At 43.7% G+C, this 18,660-nt stretch overlaps 1 protein-coding gene and 1 long non-coding RNA gene across 3 annotated transcripts in view; both read right to left on the reverse strand.

The window, feature by feature from the left end:
• Positions 1–1,479: 1,479 nt before the first annotated feature.
• LOC116669021 lies at positions 1,480–8,648 on the reverse strand. The gene is made up of 4 exons (XR_004326390.1): positions 7,116–8,648; positions 3,222–3,925; positions 2,432–2,737; positions 1,480–2,199 (listed from the first exon to the last, which is right to left on the reverse strand). It is a non-coding gene; the product is annotated as an uncharacterized LOC116669021 (long non-coding RNA).
• Positions 8,649–9,549: 901 nt separating this feature from the next.
• Positions 9,550–18,660, reverse strand: part of WDR92 (WD repeat domain 92) — a 31,438-nt gene continuing 22,327 nt past the window's right edge. The window contains exon 8 of one of the 2 annotated variants that reach the window (XM_032497703.1): positions 9,550–9,685. In XM_032497703.1, coding sequence (XP_032353594.1) covers position 9,685 — 1 coding nt within the window. In that variant the 3' untranslated portion in view covers positions 9,550–9,684. Of the gene's footprint in view, positions 9,686–10,106; positions 10,604–18,660 lie in introns of those variants that run through there. The other variant, XM_032497702.1, reaches the window with a different exon arrangement.

Here is an 18,660-nt window from a genome sequence, read left to right on the forward strand (position 1 = left end):
CAGGGAGAAGGCGGGAATCAGGAAGACCAAAGATGGCCAGCAAACCACCATACAGTAGAAGGGAGGCAGGGAACAGACTCTCCCTCACAGCCCTCAGGAGGAGCCAACACTTCCAACGTCTTGATCTTGGACTTCTGGCCTTTAAAACTATGAGGCAAATTTCTCACCACCCAGTTTGAGCTACTCAGTTTGTGGCACAGCCCTAGGAAATTAATACAGTAACCATTGCCTTATAGGTTATCCATTAGGCCACACTGGTGGCCCATAGAGGATGGTTGTACACTTTAAATGTCAGTTATATCTCAATAAATTTTGAAATGAAAAAAAAAAAAAGAATCCTTATTAAGTAAAGAATTTAATAATGATTGCAAGTAGGACCCATGTGCTAGAACTATTCTGCAGGTTGCAGATCTCCACTGGCACCAGAGCCAGCTTCAGGCAAGGTGTGATCAATCTTTGAAGAATGGGTGAACTTTTTAGCATATAGCTGGCCTGGTTGGTAAAGCGTATCCATGTGATAAAATGATGTGGCTAGGCAATAAAACCACCACTGTGGATACACGAATGCAGTGATTCTCTAACTTGCGTGTGCATCAGAATTCCTGGGAGGGTTTGCTGCAATACAGATGGCTGTTCCCTCTCCCCTTCCCCCCAGAGTTTATGATTCAGCAGGTCTGGGGTGGGGAGCTGTGAATTTTCATTTCTGGCAGGTGCCCAGGTGACACTGATACTGCTCGTTCCAGACCCCACTTTGAGACTCACAAAACACGGGGTATTTAAGTGAGCTGTGACCGAGTACGCGCATCATATTTTAACAGACATGAGTTCTTTTTGGTTTCAGGATGTAGATAACGTCTCTCCCTAATACAGATAACTCTTAAAACTAAAGGGGGAGATGTTTTCAGCAAGACAAACCTTTTTGCCTGTCTGAAAAATTATTTAAAGCTAGTTGAAAGGCTTGAAGCTCAAACTGTTATTTGGGGACTCAAAATAGCGTAGTAGAAGCAGTCATGAAGAAAATGACACAGACACCGATGCTGAATGAGTTACTATAAAAATCAGCCTGTCTTTACTATTGAGTGTTGTCTGGACTAAATAATCCTGGACTACAATAACTCAGGCTTGAAGTAGATTTTTTTAAAAAGATGTATTAACAATACTAAACTGAAATTTGTTTTATTTCCCCACACTTTCTGTCCCTGTTTTTTAACTTTCCAATCCTGACGCGTTTTTCTTTTTTCTACCCTTTCTCATCTTTGCTTTATTCAATGACTCCACTTTCCCAAATACTTCCAAATACTTTTTCGCGCTTTGTAGAGATGCTGAGGACTTCATACCAAGTGTAACAGGCAGAATAGACTGCATAAAGCAATCCATTATTAACAGCTGGACTCAGTGGTTTTGAACTAAACCCAGAGTATTCTCTTCTTGGTCCCAGATCATTTTTCCAAGCTAATGCTACTACAATGTCAAGTGGAGATGGCTCCCCCTGCCCCACCCCACCTTATGAAATGATCGCCTTCTGCTCTTATCTAATAGTGTGTGTAACACAAAATCAAGTTCTATGTGTTTATCTGACTTACTTGTGTTCAAATAGGAATAGTGAGGTTATTGGAGCAGAGCTGAGCTATGGAAAGAAACAGCAATTTCTTGTGTTTAGAGGGGCCCAGACATTATGTTGATTTGCCAGCATGAGCTGCGGCAACTGCATTTTACCACTCCCAAAGCCAACTCCCGGAAGCTCGGTCTCTTCTGTGGGAGAGGAGCTGTTGACAATATGCAACTTTATTTCCTTTACATATCCGATGTCTATGCAATGACTTGGTGTATTTCATGAGACTCATATCAATGTGATCTGTCAGAATCCAAACAACAAACTTTTACAGAGCCCTGTTGGAACCCCACCATCTCAATTTGCTGGAGACTGACGGGGCTCTCCGGATGCAGGGCTTTGACTCTGAAAATGAGACAGTCCCAGGCAAACTGGGGCAAATTGGTCATCCTCACAAATCTAGCACTTGCTGAAGCATCATTTCTGAAGATAAAGATCCTCTTCTGCAGCACTCTGAGGCCCCACCAAAGGAGATGGCATTTGTATGAAACCCAGAGTAATGAAGGGAGCTTCTCTGGAGGAGGGTAGAGCTCCATGGTAGAGGGCATGCTTGGCTTGCGCGAGGTCCTGAGTTCAATCCCCAGTACCTCCATTAAAAAAACAAACAAACACAAACAAACAAACAAACCTAAATACCTCCCCTCTACCTCCAAAAGGAAGGTAGCTTCTTGCAGGGAGGGTATAGCTCAGTGGTAGAGCGCATGCTTAGCATGCATGAGGTCCTGAGTTCAATCCCCAATACCTCTATCTAAATGAATAAACATAATTACCTCCCCACTCCCAAAAAGGAAGGTAACTTCTACCTCCTGGCAGACCAACCTGAGGACTCCAGCGTCATGAGCATCTTCTCAGAGCAGGTGGCGCCTGTCATCCCGTCACCATCTGTAGGCACACATCTCTTCATTTCCTTGCAAAGTTCTTAACCGTATTTTGGTCTGCCACTGGTGCTTCTCACCAGAATTGATGGGATCAGAAATTCAGTTGCCTAAGTTCTCACTTGTATGGTGAGGCTGACAGTACCAAGCAACCTGGGTCTGCTGTGGAGGGTAATGAGGCATGAAGCACGCCTTGTGCACAGGGTCCTGCGAAGGGGAGGTCCACTCTCCCTTGAGTTTCTACCAATACCTAAAAAGAAGAAGAACATGAGTATTAATAAGAGGCCATCTCTAAATGATCATTTTCTACAGATGGTTTGGTTTGTTTGTTTTTTTGTCAGCCACTGTCAATGGAAGCATTCTGGGAGGTATATGGAGAAGGTGCTGGTTTCCTATGGTAACGGATCTCCAGACGTAATTAGAAACAGGCATGAACAGAAGATGCAACTTCAGACATAGAACCCTTGGGAGCACTGAGATGGCCCAGATGCTGTGTAAAGGGTTTGCCTCAAAGCATTAGACATAAGAGACACTCCCTGATTTATTTACTAGGAGCAATAAATTGGTGCAGTGGATGGGAGGTTTTTAAAACATTTTTTATTAGGAAGAATTTCAAACGTGCACAAAAGCAGACGCAGTAGTGCAATGGAGGGAGTTGTCTTTGCATCGCTGAAGTTCTGTTGCAGCACAAGGAGCAGCGTGATAAAAGGAAAATCTTTGAACCTTGAACTTACACGTCTCCAGTAATGGAGTAACAGCCTGCGTAGTAGTCGTAGCATTCTGGTTGTGTTGTATGCCACTCTCATCTCAGCAGTGATTAGCTTGAAACCACAGTAAAAAACACATTTCAGCCTCCTGACTCATACTTTGTGCATGACCAAGCCCAGAGTTTTATAAAAGAATCCTTACCATTTGCAATGACCTGATTCATTCACTTATTCCTTCATTTGTTTAGTATATGTTTGTAACATTGTATCAAATAGGTGGAGTAACATCTCTTTAGAGAGCAGGGATACAGAAGAGAGAACAGCATCCCACTTGTCCCGTTTGTTCTTCTTTCTGAAGATCTAACTAAAATTTTCTGGAGACATAATTTCTTTTCTGCCACAGGACAGTAGGAAGCCCACAATAGGAAATCTAATGTTCATGTAAACTGTTTATTATAAAGGAACCTTTAAGCATTTTCATCACCATTTTGTGAATTGGAGAACCTAGGTACATATATGTAATTTAGATCCTGTGACCCGTCCTGAGTCAAAATGCATGGTCCCAAAGGGGCGGCAGGACTTCTGCCCGCCGACAGCAGCCGCCACTCCGTACTCTCTGCTGCCCTCTCCTGGTGGATTTTCTGCAGCAAAGTACACATCCAGGCAGTTCAGAGTCTCAAATCCTAGACAATTCAGTACATCCTTTGCTTAAACATGAACTTCCATTCACCCTGGACCAAGAAGAAAAAAAGAAAAGGTAAAGAAAAAGAACAAGGAAAAAAGAGAAGAAAATGTTTGGCTATGAGCAGCTTTCAGTTCAAATTCAATTAAAATTCTTCTTCATCAATCCATCTACCATTTAGTTCCTTAGTTCTTTCTTTTCTTTTTGTCCTTTTTTTTTTTTTTTTTTTTTGAGAAATGAACACAAAATGGCTCATCAAAATAGCAATGACTAAGGGGTTGGAATGAAGTTTGATGTTGCTTTGTTTCTAACAGAATGAAAAAAATTTCCCTAAACCCAAACCCTATAATTCAACCCAACTTGTCACTACCCTCTGATTAAAGCATTTTTTAAAGTAATAGATAGGAAGTTGAGATCTGCATTGAGATAAGGATGGTTAGCATAGATCAAAAGGAATTGTACATACGTCAGTTAGATTAAGGGACAGGATGTGGGGAGGCGGTGGGTCCCATATCCAGTTACTTTATGCACGAGTACATTTGCTGAATGCAGGTACTCTCATGGGCGAGCCGCACATAGACGGAAACCGGGGAAATTAATGAAAGGCAATCTATAATGGTTAGAGTGTTTGTTCTAGTACGGATCCAAGACCACATTTCTCCTAATTAGGAATATTACTGTAATTTTTTATAACTGTCTATCTTGCCCTGCCCAGGATAGTAAATTAGCTTGGAAACTTTCATCTTGCATTTCTGAGGGCGTCAGCATTAGGTTGTAAGTACTCTCAAACCTACATACACAAACTTAGTCATTAGATATAGACAGACTATTTCCCCCAAGCCTGTTAGAAGGGAAAATATTTTAAACCCTCCCCCTCCACCCCCACCACACACACAAAATTCCATCTAAGGTGTTTTAGGGAACAAAGGGGCAAGTAATGTAGAATAACGTCAATATCAATGGATCCCAGAAAAGAACAGTAAGTTGGTTTATGCAACGAAGTGGAACTGGGGAAAGGAGAGCGGGAGAAGGAGGAATAGTAAAATGGAAAAAAAAAATCACACAATGGTTATTTTTCTGGTAGGGAAATTTGCAACGGAAGAGGGTTGCTAACGACCACAGTTAATGCCACATATTTCTTTGGGACGCCGTTCACACATTGCATTTTGTGATGAGGATGATCTTGGTTAACTGAGGTCAGGCTATAAACCGGAGAAGTTAAAAATCTGTGTTACAGAAAGTCCATGCAGCTTAACACCAGCGTTGCTTCCCTGTCTAATGTCGTCACCAAAATCTAAAATTCTGGAGCTGGAAAAGACCTCTTTCACCTCCACCAGGCTTAACTACCCCCAACTTAGTAATAATCACATCAAATAACCTTTTAGCTAAAATGATTCCATACCCTTGATAATCCAACAGGCCAGGACTAGGGTGAGGGGACTGAGGCACAAAATTTAAGGAAGGTGCCCCAAATCTCAGTAATTAAGATAAATAATATATTAAATTCCTCAACCCAAATCCTGTCTCTTGTTGGGTCCTGTCTTCATTTAAAAGTTTGAATAAATAAGGACTTCCTATATAGCACAGGAAACTATACTTAATATCTTGCAATAACCTGTAGTAGAAAAGAATCTGAAAAAGAGTATGTATGTTTGTGTATAACTGAATCACTTTGCTGTACACCTGAAACTAACACAACATTGTCGCTCAACAATACTTCAATTAAAATAAATTAATTAATTAATAATTTTGATACACTGTTCATTGTGGATTTTTTGCACTAATTTTTTTTTCAGTATAATTTATCTTGATTACTGAGGTTTTTGACATTTAAATTATGCACCCTGGAGGTGTAAACCCATTCCAATATTTATATAACTTTGGATTCAAACATTTCTTTCTCACATCTAATCCAGGCTTTCTCAGCCTTGGCACTATTGGCATCTTGGGCCCAGATAATTCTCCGTTGTGGGGGTTTGTCCTGTGCATGGTAGGATGTTTAGCAGCATCCCAGGCTTCCACCCACTAGAAAACAGTAGCACCCTCTCAACCCCCTCATTGCCAGGTCACTGTCAGATCACCCTGGGTTGAGAGCCACAGATCTAACCAAAGTTAGATGCTGCAAACCACCCCATTTCTTCCCATTGTGTTCTAAGTAGAGACAGAAAGCAGCTTTTCATCATCCTCTAAATAACAACCCCATGAGACTCTTTGCTTTGTAGAGTGTGTTTACTCTATAACCTGATTAGAGTGATGATAATCACGTTAGCGTGTCTAGACTTACGAAGGTCAAACCCCTGGCCTCTCTAAGGTTTATTCCCATCTCACATTTGACATCCCTGTCGACCACTTGGCCATCTGAAGCAGTAGCTTCTTCCAGAAGTTCAGAGATGCCTTGTAATTATAACCCCTTTGCCAAACTGCAAATTCCACTCCCTCATTGCATTAGACCAGAGAGATTAGTTACCCACCAACCACATTTCACTCTCTTCAAAGTGAATTTCATCTTGGAATTTATCAGGAACCTTTTTGCAAGCTATCCTATCGTCTTCCATCTCAGAAGCTGAGCCTCTAATGAGTCAAATTACATTAAACAATTCAGCAATTCAACCTCCTCTGTGATCTTAGTTTTGTAAGTACTGCAATTTGGGGAAGCCATTTGGTTTATAATAGCAGGAAAGATGTTGAGTAAAATCTTTTACTTTCTTATTATTCAAAGGCCAAATTCATTATAAAAATTTTAAAGCCCAGCGTTAGACTTGGAAGTCAAATTATATTTGGAAGGTAAAAATCCATTTCTGGATACCAGTTTTGTAACAACACACTGCAAAGTTCTGTAGTCAGCCATGCAGACAACAATGTGAATCATGAACAGGTAATCAGACGGATGAGCTAAGAATTGTTGCCAATGATCCACAGTCTTCCACCTTCACCCTCCACTCTGTTGAACTTCCATACAAATCTGGGTACATACGTGTTTTTCCTTCTGAGTGGGAATGATGTATGTGAAAGTCAACCTGTATTGAAGATGATGAGTTTCTATATTATACCAGTCAAGGTTGTAGTCTGCAAGCAACAGAAACTAATTCCAGTCAATTAAGCAGAAAAAAAGTATTTGCCAATGAGTTGTTAAATAGTTTAAGAAGTTCCCAGTGGGCCTGGGACCAGGCTGGACAAGGAGCCCAAACAAGGGATGCTCGCCACAGGTGGACCCAGCTAAAACACATCACCCAACCCACCTACTGAGGAAACTGCCACCGCTGACCGCCCACTGAAGAATGGATGCTGCAGGCTGTCCAGAGACACTGGGCTTCGGGTGGTGCTGCCCCTGCGACCGCTTCCTCGGCACCTCTAGCTTCTCCACTGTCTCTGCCTCTTTGCGTCACCAGCTCCCAATTGAACATCACTAGCAGATGCATCTGTTTAGTCAAGCACAGGTCACCTGCCTGCAGTCTAGCTGCAAGGGAGGCTGGGACAAAGGCTGGGCTTTTCAGCTTCTCAGGTGGGAGGCAGGTGGCCAAGAAATGACAGCTGTCCATTTCTGATGTGATAAAGGGAGGTCACTAATAATAACAGATGAAGACTGGGGCTCTGCAGTTGGGCTTTCCCGAATGTGAATTTATGCTCTCATTACTAGCTACACGACCTTGGGTGAATTACTTACATTCTTAATCATTTCTCTTTCCTTGCCTCTAAAACGAGTCCTTGTGAGGGTTAAATTGAAATATCCATGTAAAATTGCCTAGTGCAGTAGATGGTATACAGTAAATAGCTCTACGTATCTATGCGTGTGTATGTGTATATATACGTGTGTGTGTGAGCATGCAACATGGATAACGGAGACAGAGATTCTCCATTTTCATTCCCTCCTGCCTTTGAGAGGGATCCTGAGATGGTATGGGCATATCTCAGACTTTTCACTTCATTTAATGGACAACAAAGCAACTCGGTTTAACTTTGGTCTCCCCCTTGAAAGCATACATGACTCAGCAGAGCGACACCAATGAAGAAATAATTATAACTCAACATATGCTCTAGTAGCATACAAATGAGAGTTCAGAGAAGGATAGGATTCATCTTGTTCGGGGAACTAGAACAATGGGGGCTAGATGGAACTTGATGGGGACCACGAAGAATGGATAATAAGACGGTTCCAGAGAGTGGAGAGAGGAGGACGCCTCCCAGGCAGTGAGAACGCCCTTGGCTCGGCTGGGTGGGTGCAGGGAACGGGGAAGAGACTTCGGAAGGGCAAAGGCAAGGAATTGTGCGAAGGGAGGAAAAGATGAACTTGGAAAGAAAGACTGGTGCCAGGAAGGTCAAAACCCTCAGGGTCACACCAGAGTGGTGTCTTTTCTTCTGCTAACACACAGGCCAGTGAGACTGCTAAGAACTGACCGATGGCCCCAGCAATGCGTTACATCTTTGCTATCAGTAGGTAAGGTCAATATTTATTCCCAGTAAGATTTTTAATTCTTTATTCAGGAGTTCAACCTGTCACTGAAAAAAAATGCAGAATCTAAATGTTGAGACTTCTGTTTTATTTGGCAGACTTGCTGAGGACTTAAGCCTGGGAGGCAGCCTCTGAGTTGCTCTGAGGGACTGCTCTGAAGAGGTGAGAGAAGGGCCAGGATGTACAGGAGTCGGAAATCAAAAACTGGGTTGTTGTTGTTTTTTTTTGGGGGGGGGGAGGTAATTGTGTTTATTTATTTATTTAATGGAATTGAACCCAGGACCTCACGCACGCTAAGCATTCACTGTACCACTGAACTATACCCTCCTCTCAAAAGATCACTGTTAATTTAAGAAAACCAGACATCTCAAGTTGAGGAATTCAGCGCTTTTCTATGTATGAAAAGATGCAAGAGTCTGGGCTCATTGAAATCACTCCTTGGATGTGCACCTTAGCCATCTGGGGCCAGCTTCCTGCTCCTTCCCATCCTGAGTCCTCTCAGGGTACAATGTTGTGGGGGGCTGCAGGGGCTGAGGGCTTGGCCTGTTTGTGTCCAACCTGAGTTCCCTCAGGGCTCACCGTGGTGGAGTGGGGAGGGGGCTGGGGTAGTGGCTGCTGGCTTGATGGCTGCAGCATCCTTTGCATGCTGCTGTGACAAGCAACATTTTTCATTCACACTTCTCAGGAAACAGAAGCGGCTGGGCTGGGGCTGAATCTGCTCGTCCCTTTGGGACCCAGAGTTTGGTCTCAACTTCTCCAAGACCCTTAAGCCAGGGATCTGAGGCCAGCGGCTCCAGCTGCCACAGGACAGGAAGTGGAAGAATTTGTGCCCTGGCCGTGGAGGTGTTTCAGCACAGTGAGAGCGGAGCTAAGCAGGTTTCTTTTAGCTTTGGTTTCAGCTGCCAAAAGCCCAGGGGCTCCAGGCCTGTAAGAAGCTCAGGGAAAGTGAGGGAGTTGAGAAGAGCGCAGGGGGAGGTGATGTCAGCCCAGCTGTTGCTGCTAGTGAAACTGGGATGGAGGCAAGGAGGCCTGGCGATGAGGCCCATCCCACAGAGCTGAGGCTGAGAGGCCTTGGAGCCGCGGAGCCAGCCTCTTTCATAATCTCCTCTGGTAAGACACAAAGGACAAATCAAAAAGAGCGATTATGTATGAGAAGGAGCCGTTCCTCCAGCAGGAATATGTTTTCCTCACATGCTCGTCTCTTCACAGCAAGCAAATGCACGTGGATCCAAGGACTATGAAGTCGGGCACATTGAATTTATTCCATTTGCCTCAAGTCTTCAAGCATGAAGCGTTGCAAACCTTCGTATGTACACTGGGTGGGAGGGACAGAACTCCATGGCAAGGCCTAAGAAAAGCCTGAGAAAGAAAAACATTAAGATAAAGCAACACAATTTCAAATCTTAATCTCCTGAAATGGTGCCTTGAAAGCCGCTCTGTCCACATTTCTGAGTGGGGCCTGGAAAACTCCATGTCCAATCATGTTATAACCTCGCTTCTTCTCTGTCTGTGACAGCTTTCAAGGGCCAGTGGTTCCCCCAGACGTGGCAGAGAAGCTCACAGTAGAGATTTGCACACTTGACTAAGCTTCCCGCCTTGCTCTTTGTGGAGGGCTGGTGAAAGAGAGAGATTTGTTCTCCTTTTCAGAACTAAATCATGCAGCGGCCAAGGACACAGTCGAAGAGCAAAGCAAACCAGAATCACTCCCTTGGTCACATAAGCTACAGGACGATGACTTAATATTAGATACTCTCTGCTTCTGTCCAGTAAAACACAAAGCCAGGTAGGATGCTCTTGTATTTTTTTTTTTAACCAGTAAATATTGACAGGACCCCACCTATGAGGGAGGCCTTTTTGGCACCCTCTCCCCAGACACTCTCCTGTGGTACCCCGGCCCATAACCAGAGATGGCCTGGAGTTCTGGGTGCTGGCTGGACGCTGGGTGATGACAGTGCCAGAGGCTCAGAAAAAAAAGAAACACTAATCGCCGGGGAAAGGGGGTGTCATCTGACAACAAAATGAGTTGTCCCCTTCTCTACCTGCCTGAGGCTTCAACAGGAAGAGGCAAAAAAAAAAAAAAAAAGAAAAAAGGAAAAAAAGAAAAATAAGTCCACAGTCTAAAAAACAAAAACAAAAACGAAAAACAGAAAGAGGCAGGTGTGATGACCTCTGAACAGCATCCTTAGAGCCAGGGGTTACAAATACAGCTGTCAGCTGGGGCCAGGCTGCTAGCGTCAGCAGGTGATTCACCTCAGTCGGTGCTGAAGCTGTGAGGGTCTAAGAAAAGAAAAAGAAAAAAGAGACCCTCAACTATGTTTGTTTGTTTGTTTGTTTTAATAAAGACAGCTTTCTTAAATAAAAACAATTATCTGAAACAAAACCAAAATTAATTCCTCCTGGTAAACTAGTATGTTTCTTGAATTCGGCATGACATCTACTGCCCCCTTTTTCCCTTGACTGTCCGGAGGCTCCAAGCTGTATTTTGTTCTTCCCTTTGGGTTTTTTATTTTTCCCTTTGTTTTTTTTTTTTCCTCTCCTTCCCATCCATTTCCTCTCCTAACACACACATACACACACACACACACACACACACACACACACACCCGCCTGGTAGTCTATAAAGATGTGACAAAGATAACATAAGAATATTACTGGTTAAATATTTCAGAGTTCTTAATTCCTTGTTTTTAAGCATTACTGTGTAGCAAGGTCCTGTTGTTGTTTTTTTCTGTTTTATCTATTTTCATATAAAACTCTTTACTGAATGTCCGAACTCAGTGGAAAAGACCACTAGGTTAATTCTAAATTCTGTTTCTGTCAGTGAAATCCAAGGGATTCTAATTTTAAAACCATCTGTTATCCTCATTTTAAGGACTTAAAGTATTTGCCTTTGGAAGATTTTTGGTTTTGTTTATGGTTTATTTCTTTTTTTTTTTTTAACTCACTATCATCTCTGTCCACAAGCCAAGATTATGAATAGAGATGATATACTTCAGGAAGGGGCCATAGATCCTAAATTAATCTCTACCAAAGTTAATTCCTGCATAAATTAAGCTGAATGTGTTTTTCAACACCATAAATCAAGTATATTAGGTATAAATAAAACACGAACCTGGGTTTCCTCATTTAGAACTCCATATCTATGACACTTTAGCATAGAAAGGGCAAAGTTGTTTTTTTCTTTTTTAGAGCTGTTGGGCTAACCATCTCCAAGATTGTAGTAGACAGTGTAAAATGAAAGAGATTTCCTCTCTAAGGCTGAAATAACTAATAATCAGAAGCCCCCAGAAAAAATTCCTCTGTATACTTATGCAGAACATCATGACCCTCCTCTTGGGACCAGCAAATCAGTAGAAGAATTGCCAGGGACGATTTGAGAATGAGGTGGGAGAGGAACTAGCAGCTCTAGGAACCAGTAATGTTGTCCTATTGTATGAAGACAATGGCCACTTGTTGGCTTCAGGTTATTCTATGGCTATAATTCAGTTCTTGGAAAATCTACAAAGTGGGATGAAAATAGGATGTCAGGATGACCCGGTTGATTATCCTGTAACCTGTAGGGGGCGTGCTAGTGCCTCATCCCCTCTACTTGGCGGGTACCTACCCCCCACACCCCTCAACCCTGTGACTATCCACTGCTAAGAGATTTGCAGGAAAAATTATGCTCCACCCACCCTCCCACCAAAGCCAGGGCAGTGCATGAGAGCTCAAGAGGCTAGCTGCCTCTTCTCAATTCAGTCTTGAAGTTTATACTCCAGAACTACATTGTCCAGTATGATAGCCATTGGTCATGTGCAACTATTCAAATTTAAATTTAATTTAATTAAGAATTCAGTTTGTATGCTTGCCGTATTTCAAATGCTTTCATTCAAAAGTCCACAAATGGAAAAAAAAAAAAAAAAAAAAAAAAAAAACTCCACAAGTGATAAATGCTGGAGAGGGGGTGGAGAAAAGGAAACCCTCCTACACTGTTGGTGGGAAAGCAGTTTGGTGCAGTCACTGTGGAAAACAGTATGGAGATTCTTCAAAAGACTGCAAATAGACTTACCATATGACCCAGCAATCCTACTGCTGAGCGTATATACAGAGGGAACCTTAATCCAGAAAGACACATGTACCCCAATGTTCATAGCAGCACTATTTACAATAGCCAAGACATGGAAACAACCTAAATGTCCATTGACAGATGAATGGATAAAGAGGCTGTGGTATATTTACACAATGGAATATTACTCAGCCATAAGAAAGAATGAAATAATGCCATTTGTAGAAACATGGATGGATCTAGAGATGATCGTATTGAATGAAGTCGGGCAGAGAAAGAAAAGTACCATATGATAACACTTACATGTCCAATCTAAAAAAAAATGATTCAAATGAACTTTACAAAACAGAAAGACTCACAGACATAGAAAACAAACTTGTGGTTATGAGGCAGGAAGGGAGGGATAAACTGGGAATTCGGGATTTGCAGACACACACTACTATACACAAAATAGATAAACAACAAGGTCCTACTGTATAGCACAGGGAATTATATTCAGTATCTTGTAATAACCTATAATGGAAAAGAATCTGAAAAAGTATGTGTGTGTATATATACACATATGTATATATGTATATATATCCGAATCACTTTGCTGCACACCTGAAACTAACACAACATTTTAAATCAACTATACTTCAATTTAAAAACAAAGAGTTTGGATTCTAGAGATGGCCAAACCACGTTTCTACTTTTGTATCTCCTGCTTCCTGGCCATGGGGCTTTGGACAAGGCTCCTAACCGCTTGAAGCCTATTCCTTGATTGCAAATGACCACAACAGTAGTAGTGACTTCACAGTTTTGTGGTGAGGACTGTGCAACTTACTGTAGAAAGGGAAACACTGAGGATAGTGCCTGCCACATAGTGAGTGCTCCGTACATATTAGCTGCTATCATTGTCGATACTATCTTTCTTAACGTTATCTCGGTCAAGTCTCCCTAGAGACAAGCTCATGGTTTCCCCTCTGGGCTCACTCTTCACGGCTCTCTTCAGCTTCAGCAGTCTGAACAGTGAGGAAAAGAATGAGGCTTCTGACGTTTCTCCTAAGAAGCTTTACTGAGCAGATTTGGAAAATCCAGAGCATGCCTGATGCCTCGTTGTGGATGAGCAGGGACTGTGGCCACCAGGACTCCCCTTCTGAGACTTCTGGATCTGTCCTCTCGGCCTGTGATTTCCCGGGAGTTCAGGGACCCCTGGGCGGGTGGTAATAGCTTCCCCCCATCTGCTGTTCCCGAGCCCTCGCTGACTGGCGGTGAGGACCAGCTCCGACAGCGCGCTGACCGCAGGCGCAGACTCCCTCCCAGTGGGAATGTTCTCTCTCACCAGGTAAGGCACGTGCGGGCCCAGATCAAACTCTTGTTTACCTGCAGGGCAGTGAGAGCCAAGCCTCTGCATCCCTTCCTCCTGGTGGCTCAGAGGCTCACCCGCATCTCCTCTGACCCGCGGTGGTAGTTGCGCGCCTGACCTCACTTTCTGGCTCGTGGACTGAGAGATGCCCTGCTTCTCGCGAGAGTGGAGTGTGGGCGGTGCCGGGAGAAGGGCTCGGGACCGGAAGTCGGAAGTCGGGAGCCGCAGCGCCGCGTCTGTCCCCAAGTGGATGGGTTGGGTCAGCGGCTTCTGATGTTCTTCTTCAGGAGACCTTAGGATTTGCTACAGAAGGCCGAGTGTGAGCTAAAGAGAAGTGGAAGACTTAAAGTGAGGAGCAGGAAGTGTGTCTCCGGCCTCCGGCGTGGGGGAGAACCATGAGTCTTTTTTGACCCTACTGCTGGTTTGGTGTGCGTGTTCCTGGCTGTGGTCCCCGCGCCCAAACCGGGCCCGGGAGGCCTCCTGCTCGTTGGCTTGTTCACGCAGAAATAGCCTGCGAAAACAAGGACTATATCCCATGCCAATCCCGAGCAAGGAAGGTGGGGGAAAATTCTAGAAAGTTTGCCGAAAGTTGAGTAATGGCCTGAGGAAGTCCTTACTTTAAGACATACTTCACGTTACAATCAGAACTTACAGAATGAATTGGTGGTGGGCGGTGGAGGCATATACGGTTTATTTACTTTACGAGATAATTGCTCACTTTTTATAAACCCAAATGTTTCCTCTTGGAAGTCAGCTTTCACGGTGCACTACAAATAAGATTGACTGTAACAAAGCTAGTTATACAACTTTTGAGTAATAAACCCATTGTGTAAAACATAGGTATTCTATGCAGTGTTATATACAAAGTATTTTTTTAATAAACAATCGCATCTAGGGGATAAATTTCTGTAGTATAACTTCTTCTCAAGGTCCAGTGTGACTTGTGTGCCTAATGTGAATTGAACAGTGAAGATTCTTACCGTTGCATTTGAAAAGCAAAAACCATTTTCTTGTGGTTAAAGGCCTGCAATGCCAACATTTTCCCTCAAGGCGGCAGTACGCCACAGGGCAATTAGTTACAGCAAAGGCCTGGGATTCAGACAGCACAGCCTTGAGTGAGAGTGCCCCCTTCCCCAGGGAAAAGACAATTCACTAAAAGTTGTGAAGAGGCAGATGTGATAATGCCTTGAGATAACTGAAAGCCGTAAGTATTTGCAAGAAACCTTTTGGCTGTTCTCCTGCAGAGAAAGGATGAAATCATTTTGTGTGATGGACAAATGAAAAATTTATTTTTCCTATAGAAATACAAAATTTGTCCACCTCATTCACTGAAAAAGTGATTTTAGACAGGTACCAATACACACTGAATCATAATTGTTTACCCTTCAAATTTCTTTTGTGAATTTATAGAAAAGCACGAGATAAAATATTCATTCATGTTCTACTGCTTGTGTGTTTGGACTGGCCCTGGATGGAAATCTTGCTTAGAATTTGAAGTAAATTGTTATTGAGTAAAAATAAATTCCCAAGAAAAGAAATTTAGAACAGAAGATTAGTTAGAGTTTTTTCAGGGGGGATTTCCCTTTTGTATTTTTGTACTGGGCTCTGGACTTCCATTGAAGTACATAATGTACATATGTAAAGGATAATAAAAGTAATTCAACAGATCAGGAAAACAAGTGCTCCTGATGTGTGTCTTGTCTATGCCAGCTGAAGGAGAAACCACAGGGCCTGTTGGGTGCCAGATGCAACCTAAAGCAGCATGAATTGATCACTCGTAGTTTTTATCTCATGGGAGAATTTACCCAGGGGGACTTTATAGCTTGACTATCACATGTAGTAGAATCTGTCACATGTGGTAGAATCCATTTATGTCTCCTGATACCCATTTCCCTGTTTTCCTTGTACCAGAGCTCCCAGCTGTCAATTCAGTATGTCATTGTACAGAATAAAGTCTGTGTTTCTCAGCCTTAACTCTGGTAGGTATAGCCACTTGACCAAACCATGGGTAATGGGATGAAAGTAGAAGTGTTCTTTAAAGTGGCAGGGTATTACTTTCCTGATGGCTGAAATATGATTGTGATGGTTGGAGCCACAGCAGCCACACTGGGTGATGAGGTGAAAGATACATCATGAGGAGGGTTGGAGAAACAAAACAGAGAGAGATGGGCCTCTCATCATTGTGGAGTGACCACAGCAGCCTGGACTGCCTACCTAAAATTTTATAGAAAGAGAAATACAAATATTTTGTGTTCTCAGTTACCTGCAGCTGTACTTAGTCCCAATCAATAGAGATGCCTTGAGAAAACAGAAGGAAGATGGAATTTCTAATGATTCATTTTGTCATTATGTCATAATTTGTTTATCACCAATCAACACTTACTGAACGTTGTCTGAAGAACACTGCTGGGTAATCTGGTTTTATCTTTAAGGATGGAGCTGGATCAAGATACCATAAGCAAAGTTCAATTGTTAAAAAATCCTTCATGGAAATTGCTCCAGCACTATTGTATAAATGCAGCTGTATTTGGTCACAGCCATCACTATTTCTAATATCCATTGTTTCCCTGGGAGCAGAGGTTGTGTTTATCCTGAGTTTCCCTTTATGATTTAAGAACACAAAGTCAAAATCCTCTTCCTCCATTTAAGCCTGATGTTTGATACAAAACATGCGAAACCTGTGGACACTGCATTAATGGCCATGGCATTGTGAGGCCAGGCTGCATCTGCTCCCTCTGTGCTGTTCTGATTAAGAACCACTTTCCTGGTTCGAGGTTGAGGACCAGCAGGTTCTTTTCCCTTGAGCTCCCTATACAGTGTCACAGATTCACAGGGTCTAGATAAAACAGAGATTTTGTCCACTCTGGCCCTGGAGGGAAGATGGAGGGGGGCATCCACGGGCCAAAGAATTTCTCACCACTCCAGGTGGTGTTCAGGGGTGTGGGACGGAGTGGGTAGGGGACATTCTCTAGCAGCCCCAACGCCTCAGAAGACTCGATGAGGGACAGGACTTTGGTCAGCAGGTCCCAACAGATCTGAGAGCATGTGCCTGTGACCCAGGCTCTCTCAGGAGCAGCATCAGGACCTTACAGAGACTTAGTACAGGGCCTGTCAGGGCTGCTGGGTCCAACCCAGCCCTGAGGGAGAGCTCCATGCAGATAGTGGCCTGGCAGCCTGATCTCATCCAGAGTAATGAGGTGGGGCTGCACAACACGATGAGGGTGGCAAGACATTCATGGGTGGGTGCTTCCTGGCAAAAATCACCACCCCATCCTTTGCAGAAACATAGCTAACAGCCAATGGCCTACTTATTTTCCAAACTAGCCATAGCACCTGAATGCAGATTGCAGTATTGAGACAGGAAGGAAGGGGGCAGGACATAGCCATTCAAGGAATGAAGCAGCAATTAGCACCAACGTGGCAGAAAAGTCAACTCCCAGTAGACCTTGGGCTTCATTATGCACTCATTGTAAGATATTAGCCTAGGAAATGACATTCCCACAGGCGCCTTGACAGTTTCAAGGCTGACCATAAAAGGTCAAAAAGTGGGCAGTAACCCAGTTCCTGGGAATCTCCGTCCCTTCCCCAAAGTAGTTGGAATAATCCTGCCACTTGTTAGCATATCAAGTTACCAAGCCCATAAAAACTAACCTGCACCTTGAGGCCTCTCCCTTCTGGGTGAGACAGCCCACACTGTGTATGGAGTATCTGCTTTTACTTTAAAACTACCACCCACCCTCACACCTAGTGGCCTCTCTGGCCTTCTGAGACGGACTGCACTTGGGTCTATGGACTGTGCATCTCCCTGAATAAATCTACTTTCACCCTCCTGTGGCTCGTTCCAGGATCATCCCAATATCCAAGACTCACTGTTCTGAGGTGGTTTTCTAAGGCTTCACTGAGGCCAGGTGAGTTCTTTCTAAAGGCTTTCAAAGTCTCTAATTCCACACTCACAACAAAGCTGAGGATCAAGGGGGACCTCTGCTAAGGTGATGATGCCTGGTCCAGGAGGTGGGCATCGCTCTCTAGACTCAGGACAGTAAATAAGTTTGGGTTCACCTGCCAACAGTAAGGAGTGGCTACCGGTAGAGTTAGATAAAGCTTCTGAGGCTCAAGAGAAAAGGAGCATCATGATTGATTAGTAATGTCTGCAGTAGCTTAGGGGCAGGGAGGGGTGGAAGCAGACGAGTGGGATGGGGTATCTGCATTACAAGTTCTGTCTTTCCTCAGTTCTTTCAGTTCACGCACATGCCTCCTATCCCCCATTTTTACATCTTTGAAATTGGAATGCCTCTTTTAATCACTGTGCCAGATTGTACTTTCCAAAAATGGACACGGTGTTTCAGTCTCACATGCTCTTCCAGAACCTAACTAAGCCCCCATCCAGAAGTGGAGTTTATGTCCCCTCCCTTGGAACTGGTGGAGACAGTTGTGGGGGGTATGATCCCCTTAACTAATGTAATGGAGTGTGGCAGAAGTGATGCTAAATGAGTCATGATGCTAGGCCATTAAAAATGATACTGCTTCTACCTGGCCTTCTCTTTGGGGAAGCTCGTTCTCAGAACCCAGCCACCATGTTCTGAGGACGCCCTGGCCTGGGTGTCAGGCCTTGGCGGAGGTCTCAGCTGACAGCCAGCACCATCCTGCAAGTCCTGTGAGTGCCACCTTGGGAGCAGGTCCTCCAGCCCCGAGTAGGGCTGACTGATTGACTTGCAAAGAGCACAGAAGAATCTCCCCTGCTGAGCCCTACCCAAACCACAGATTTCTAAGCAAAGTCAATGCTTTTACTGTTTTAAGATACTAAGTTTTGCACTGCTTTGTTACACAGCAACAGACAACTGAACCAAAGGCAGTAAGCCAGGCAGCGATGGTGACAGGGGTCACGGCCAGCATATGTGCACCAAAACTTGTAGAATAAATGTCAGTTGATGGAAAGAAAAC

The sequence above is a fragment of the Camelus ferus genome, chromosome 15, assembly GCF_009834535.1.
Source record: "Camelus ferus isolate YT-003-E chromosome 15, BCGSAC_Cfer_1.0, whole genome shotgun sequence".
NCBI classification, from domain to species: domain Eukaryota; kingdom Metazoa; phylum Chordata; class Mammalia; order Artiodactyla; family Camelidae; genus Camelus; species Camelus ferus.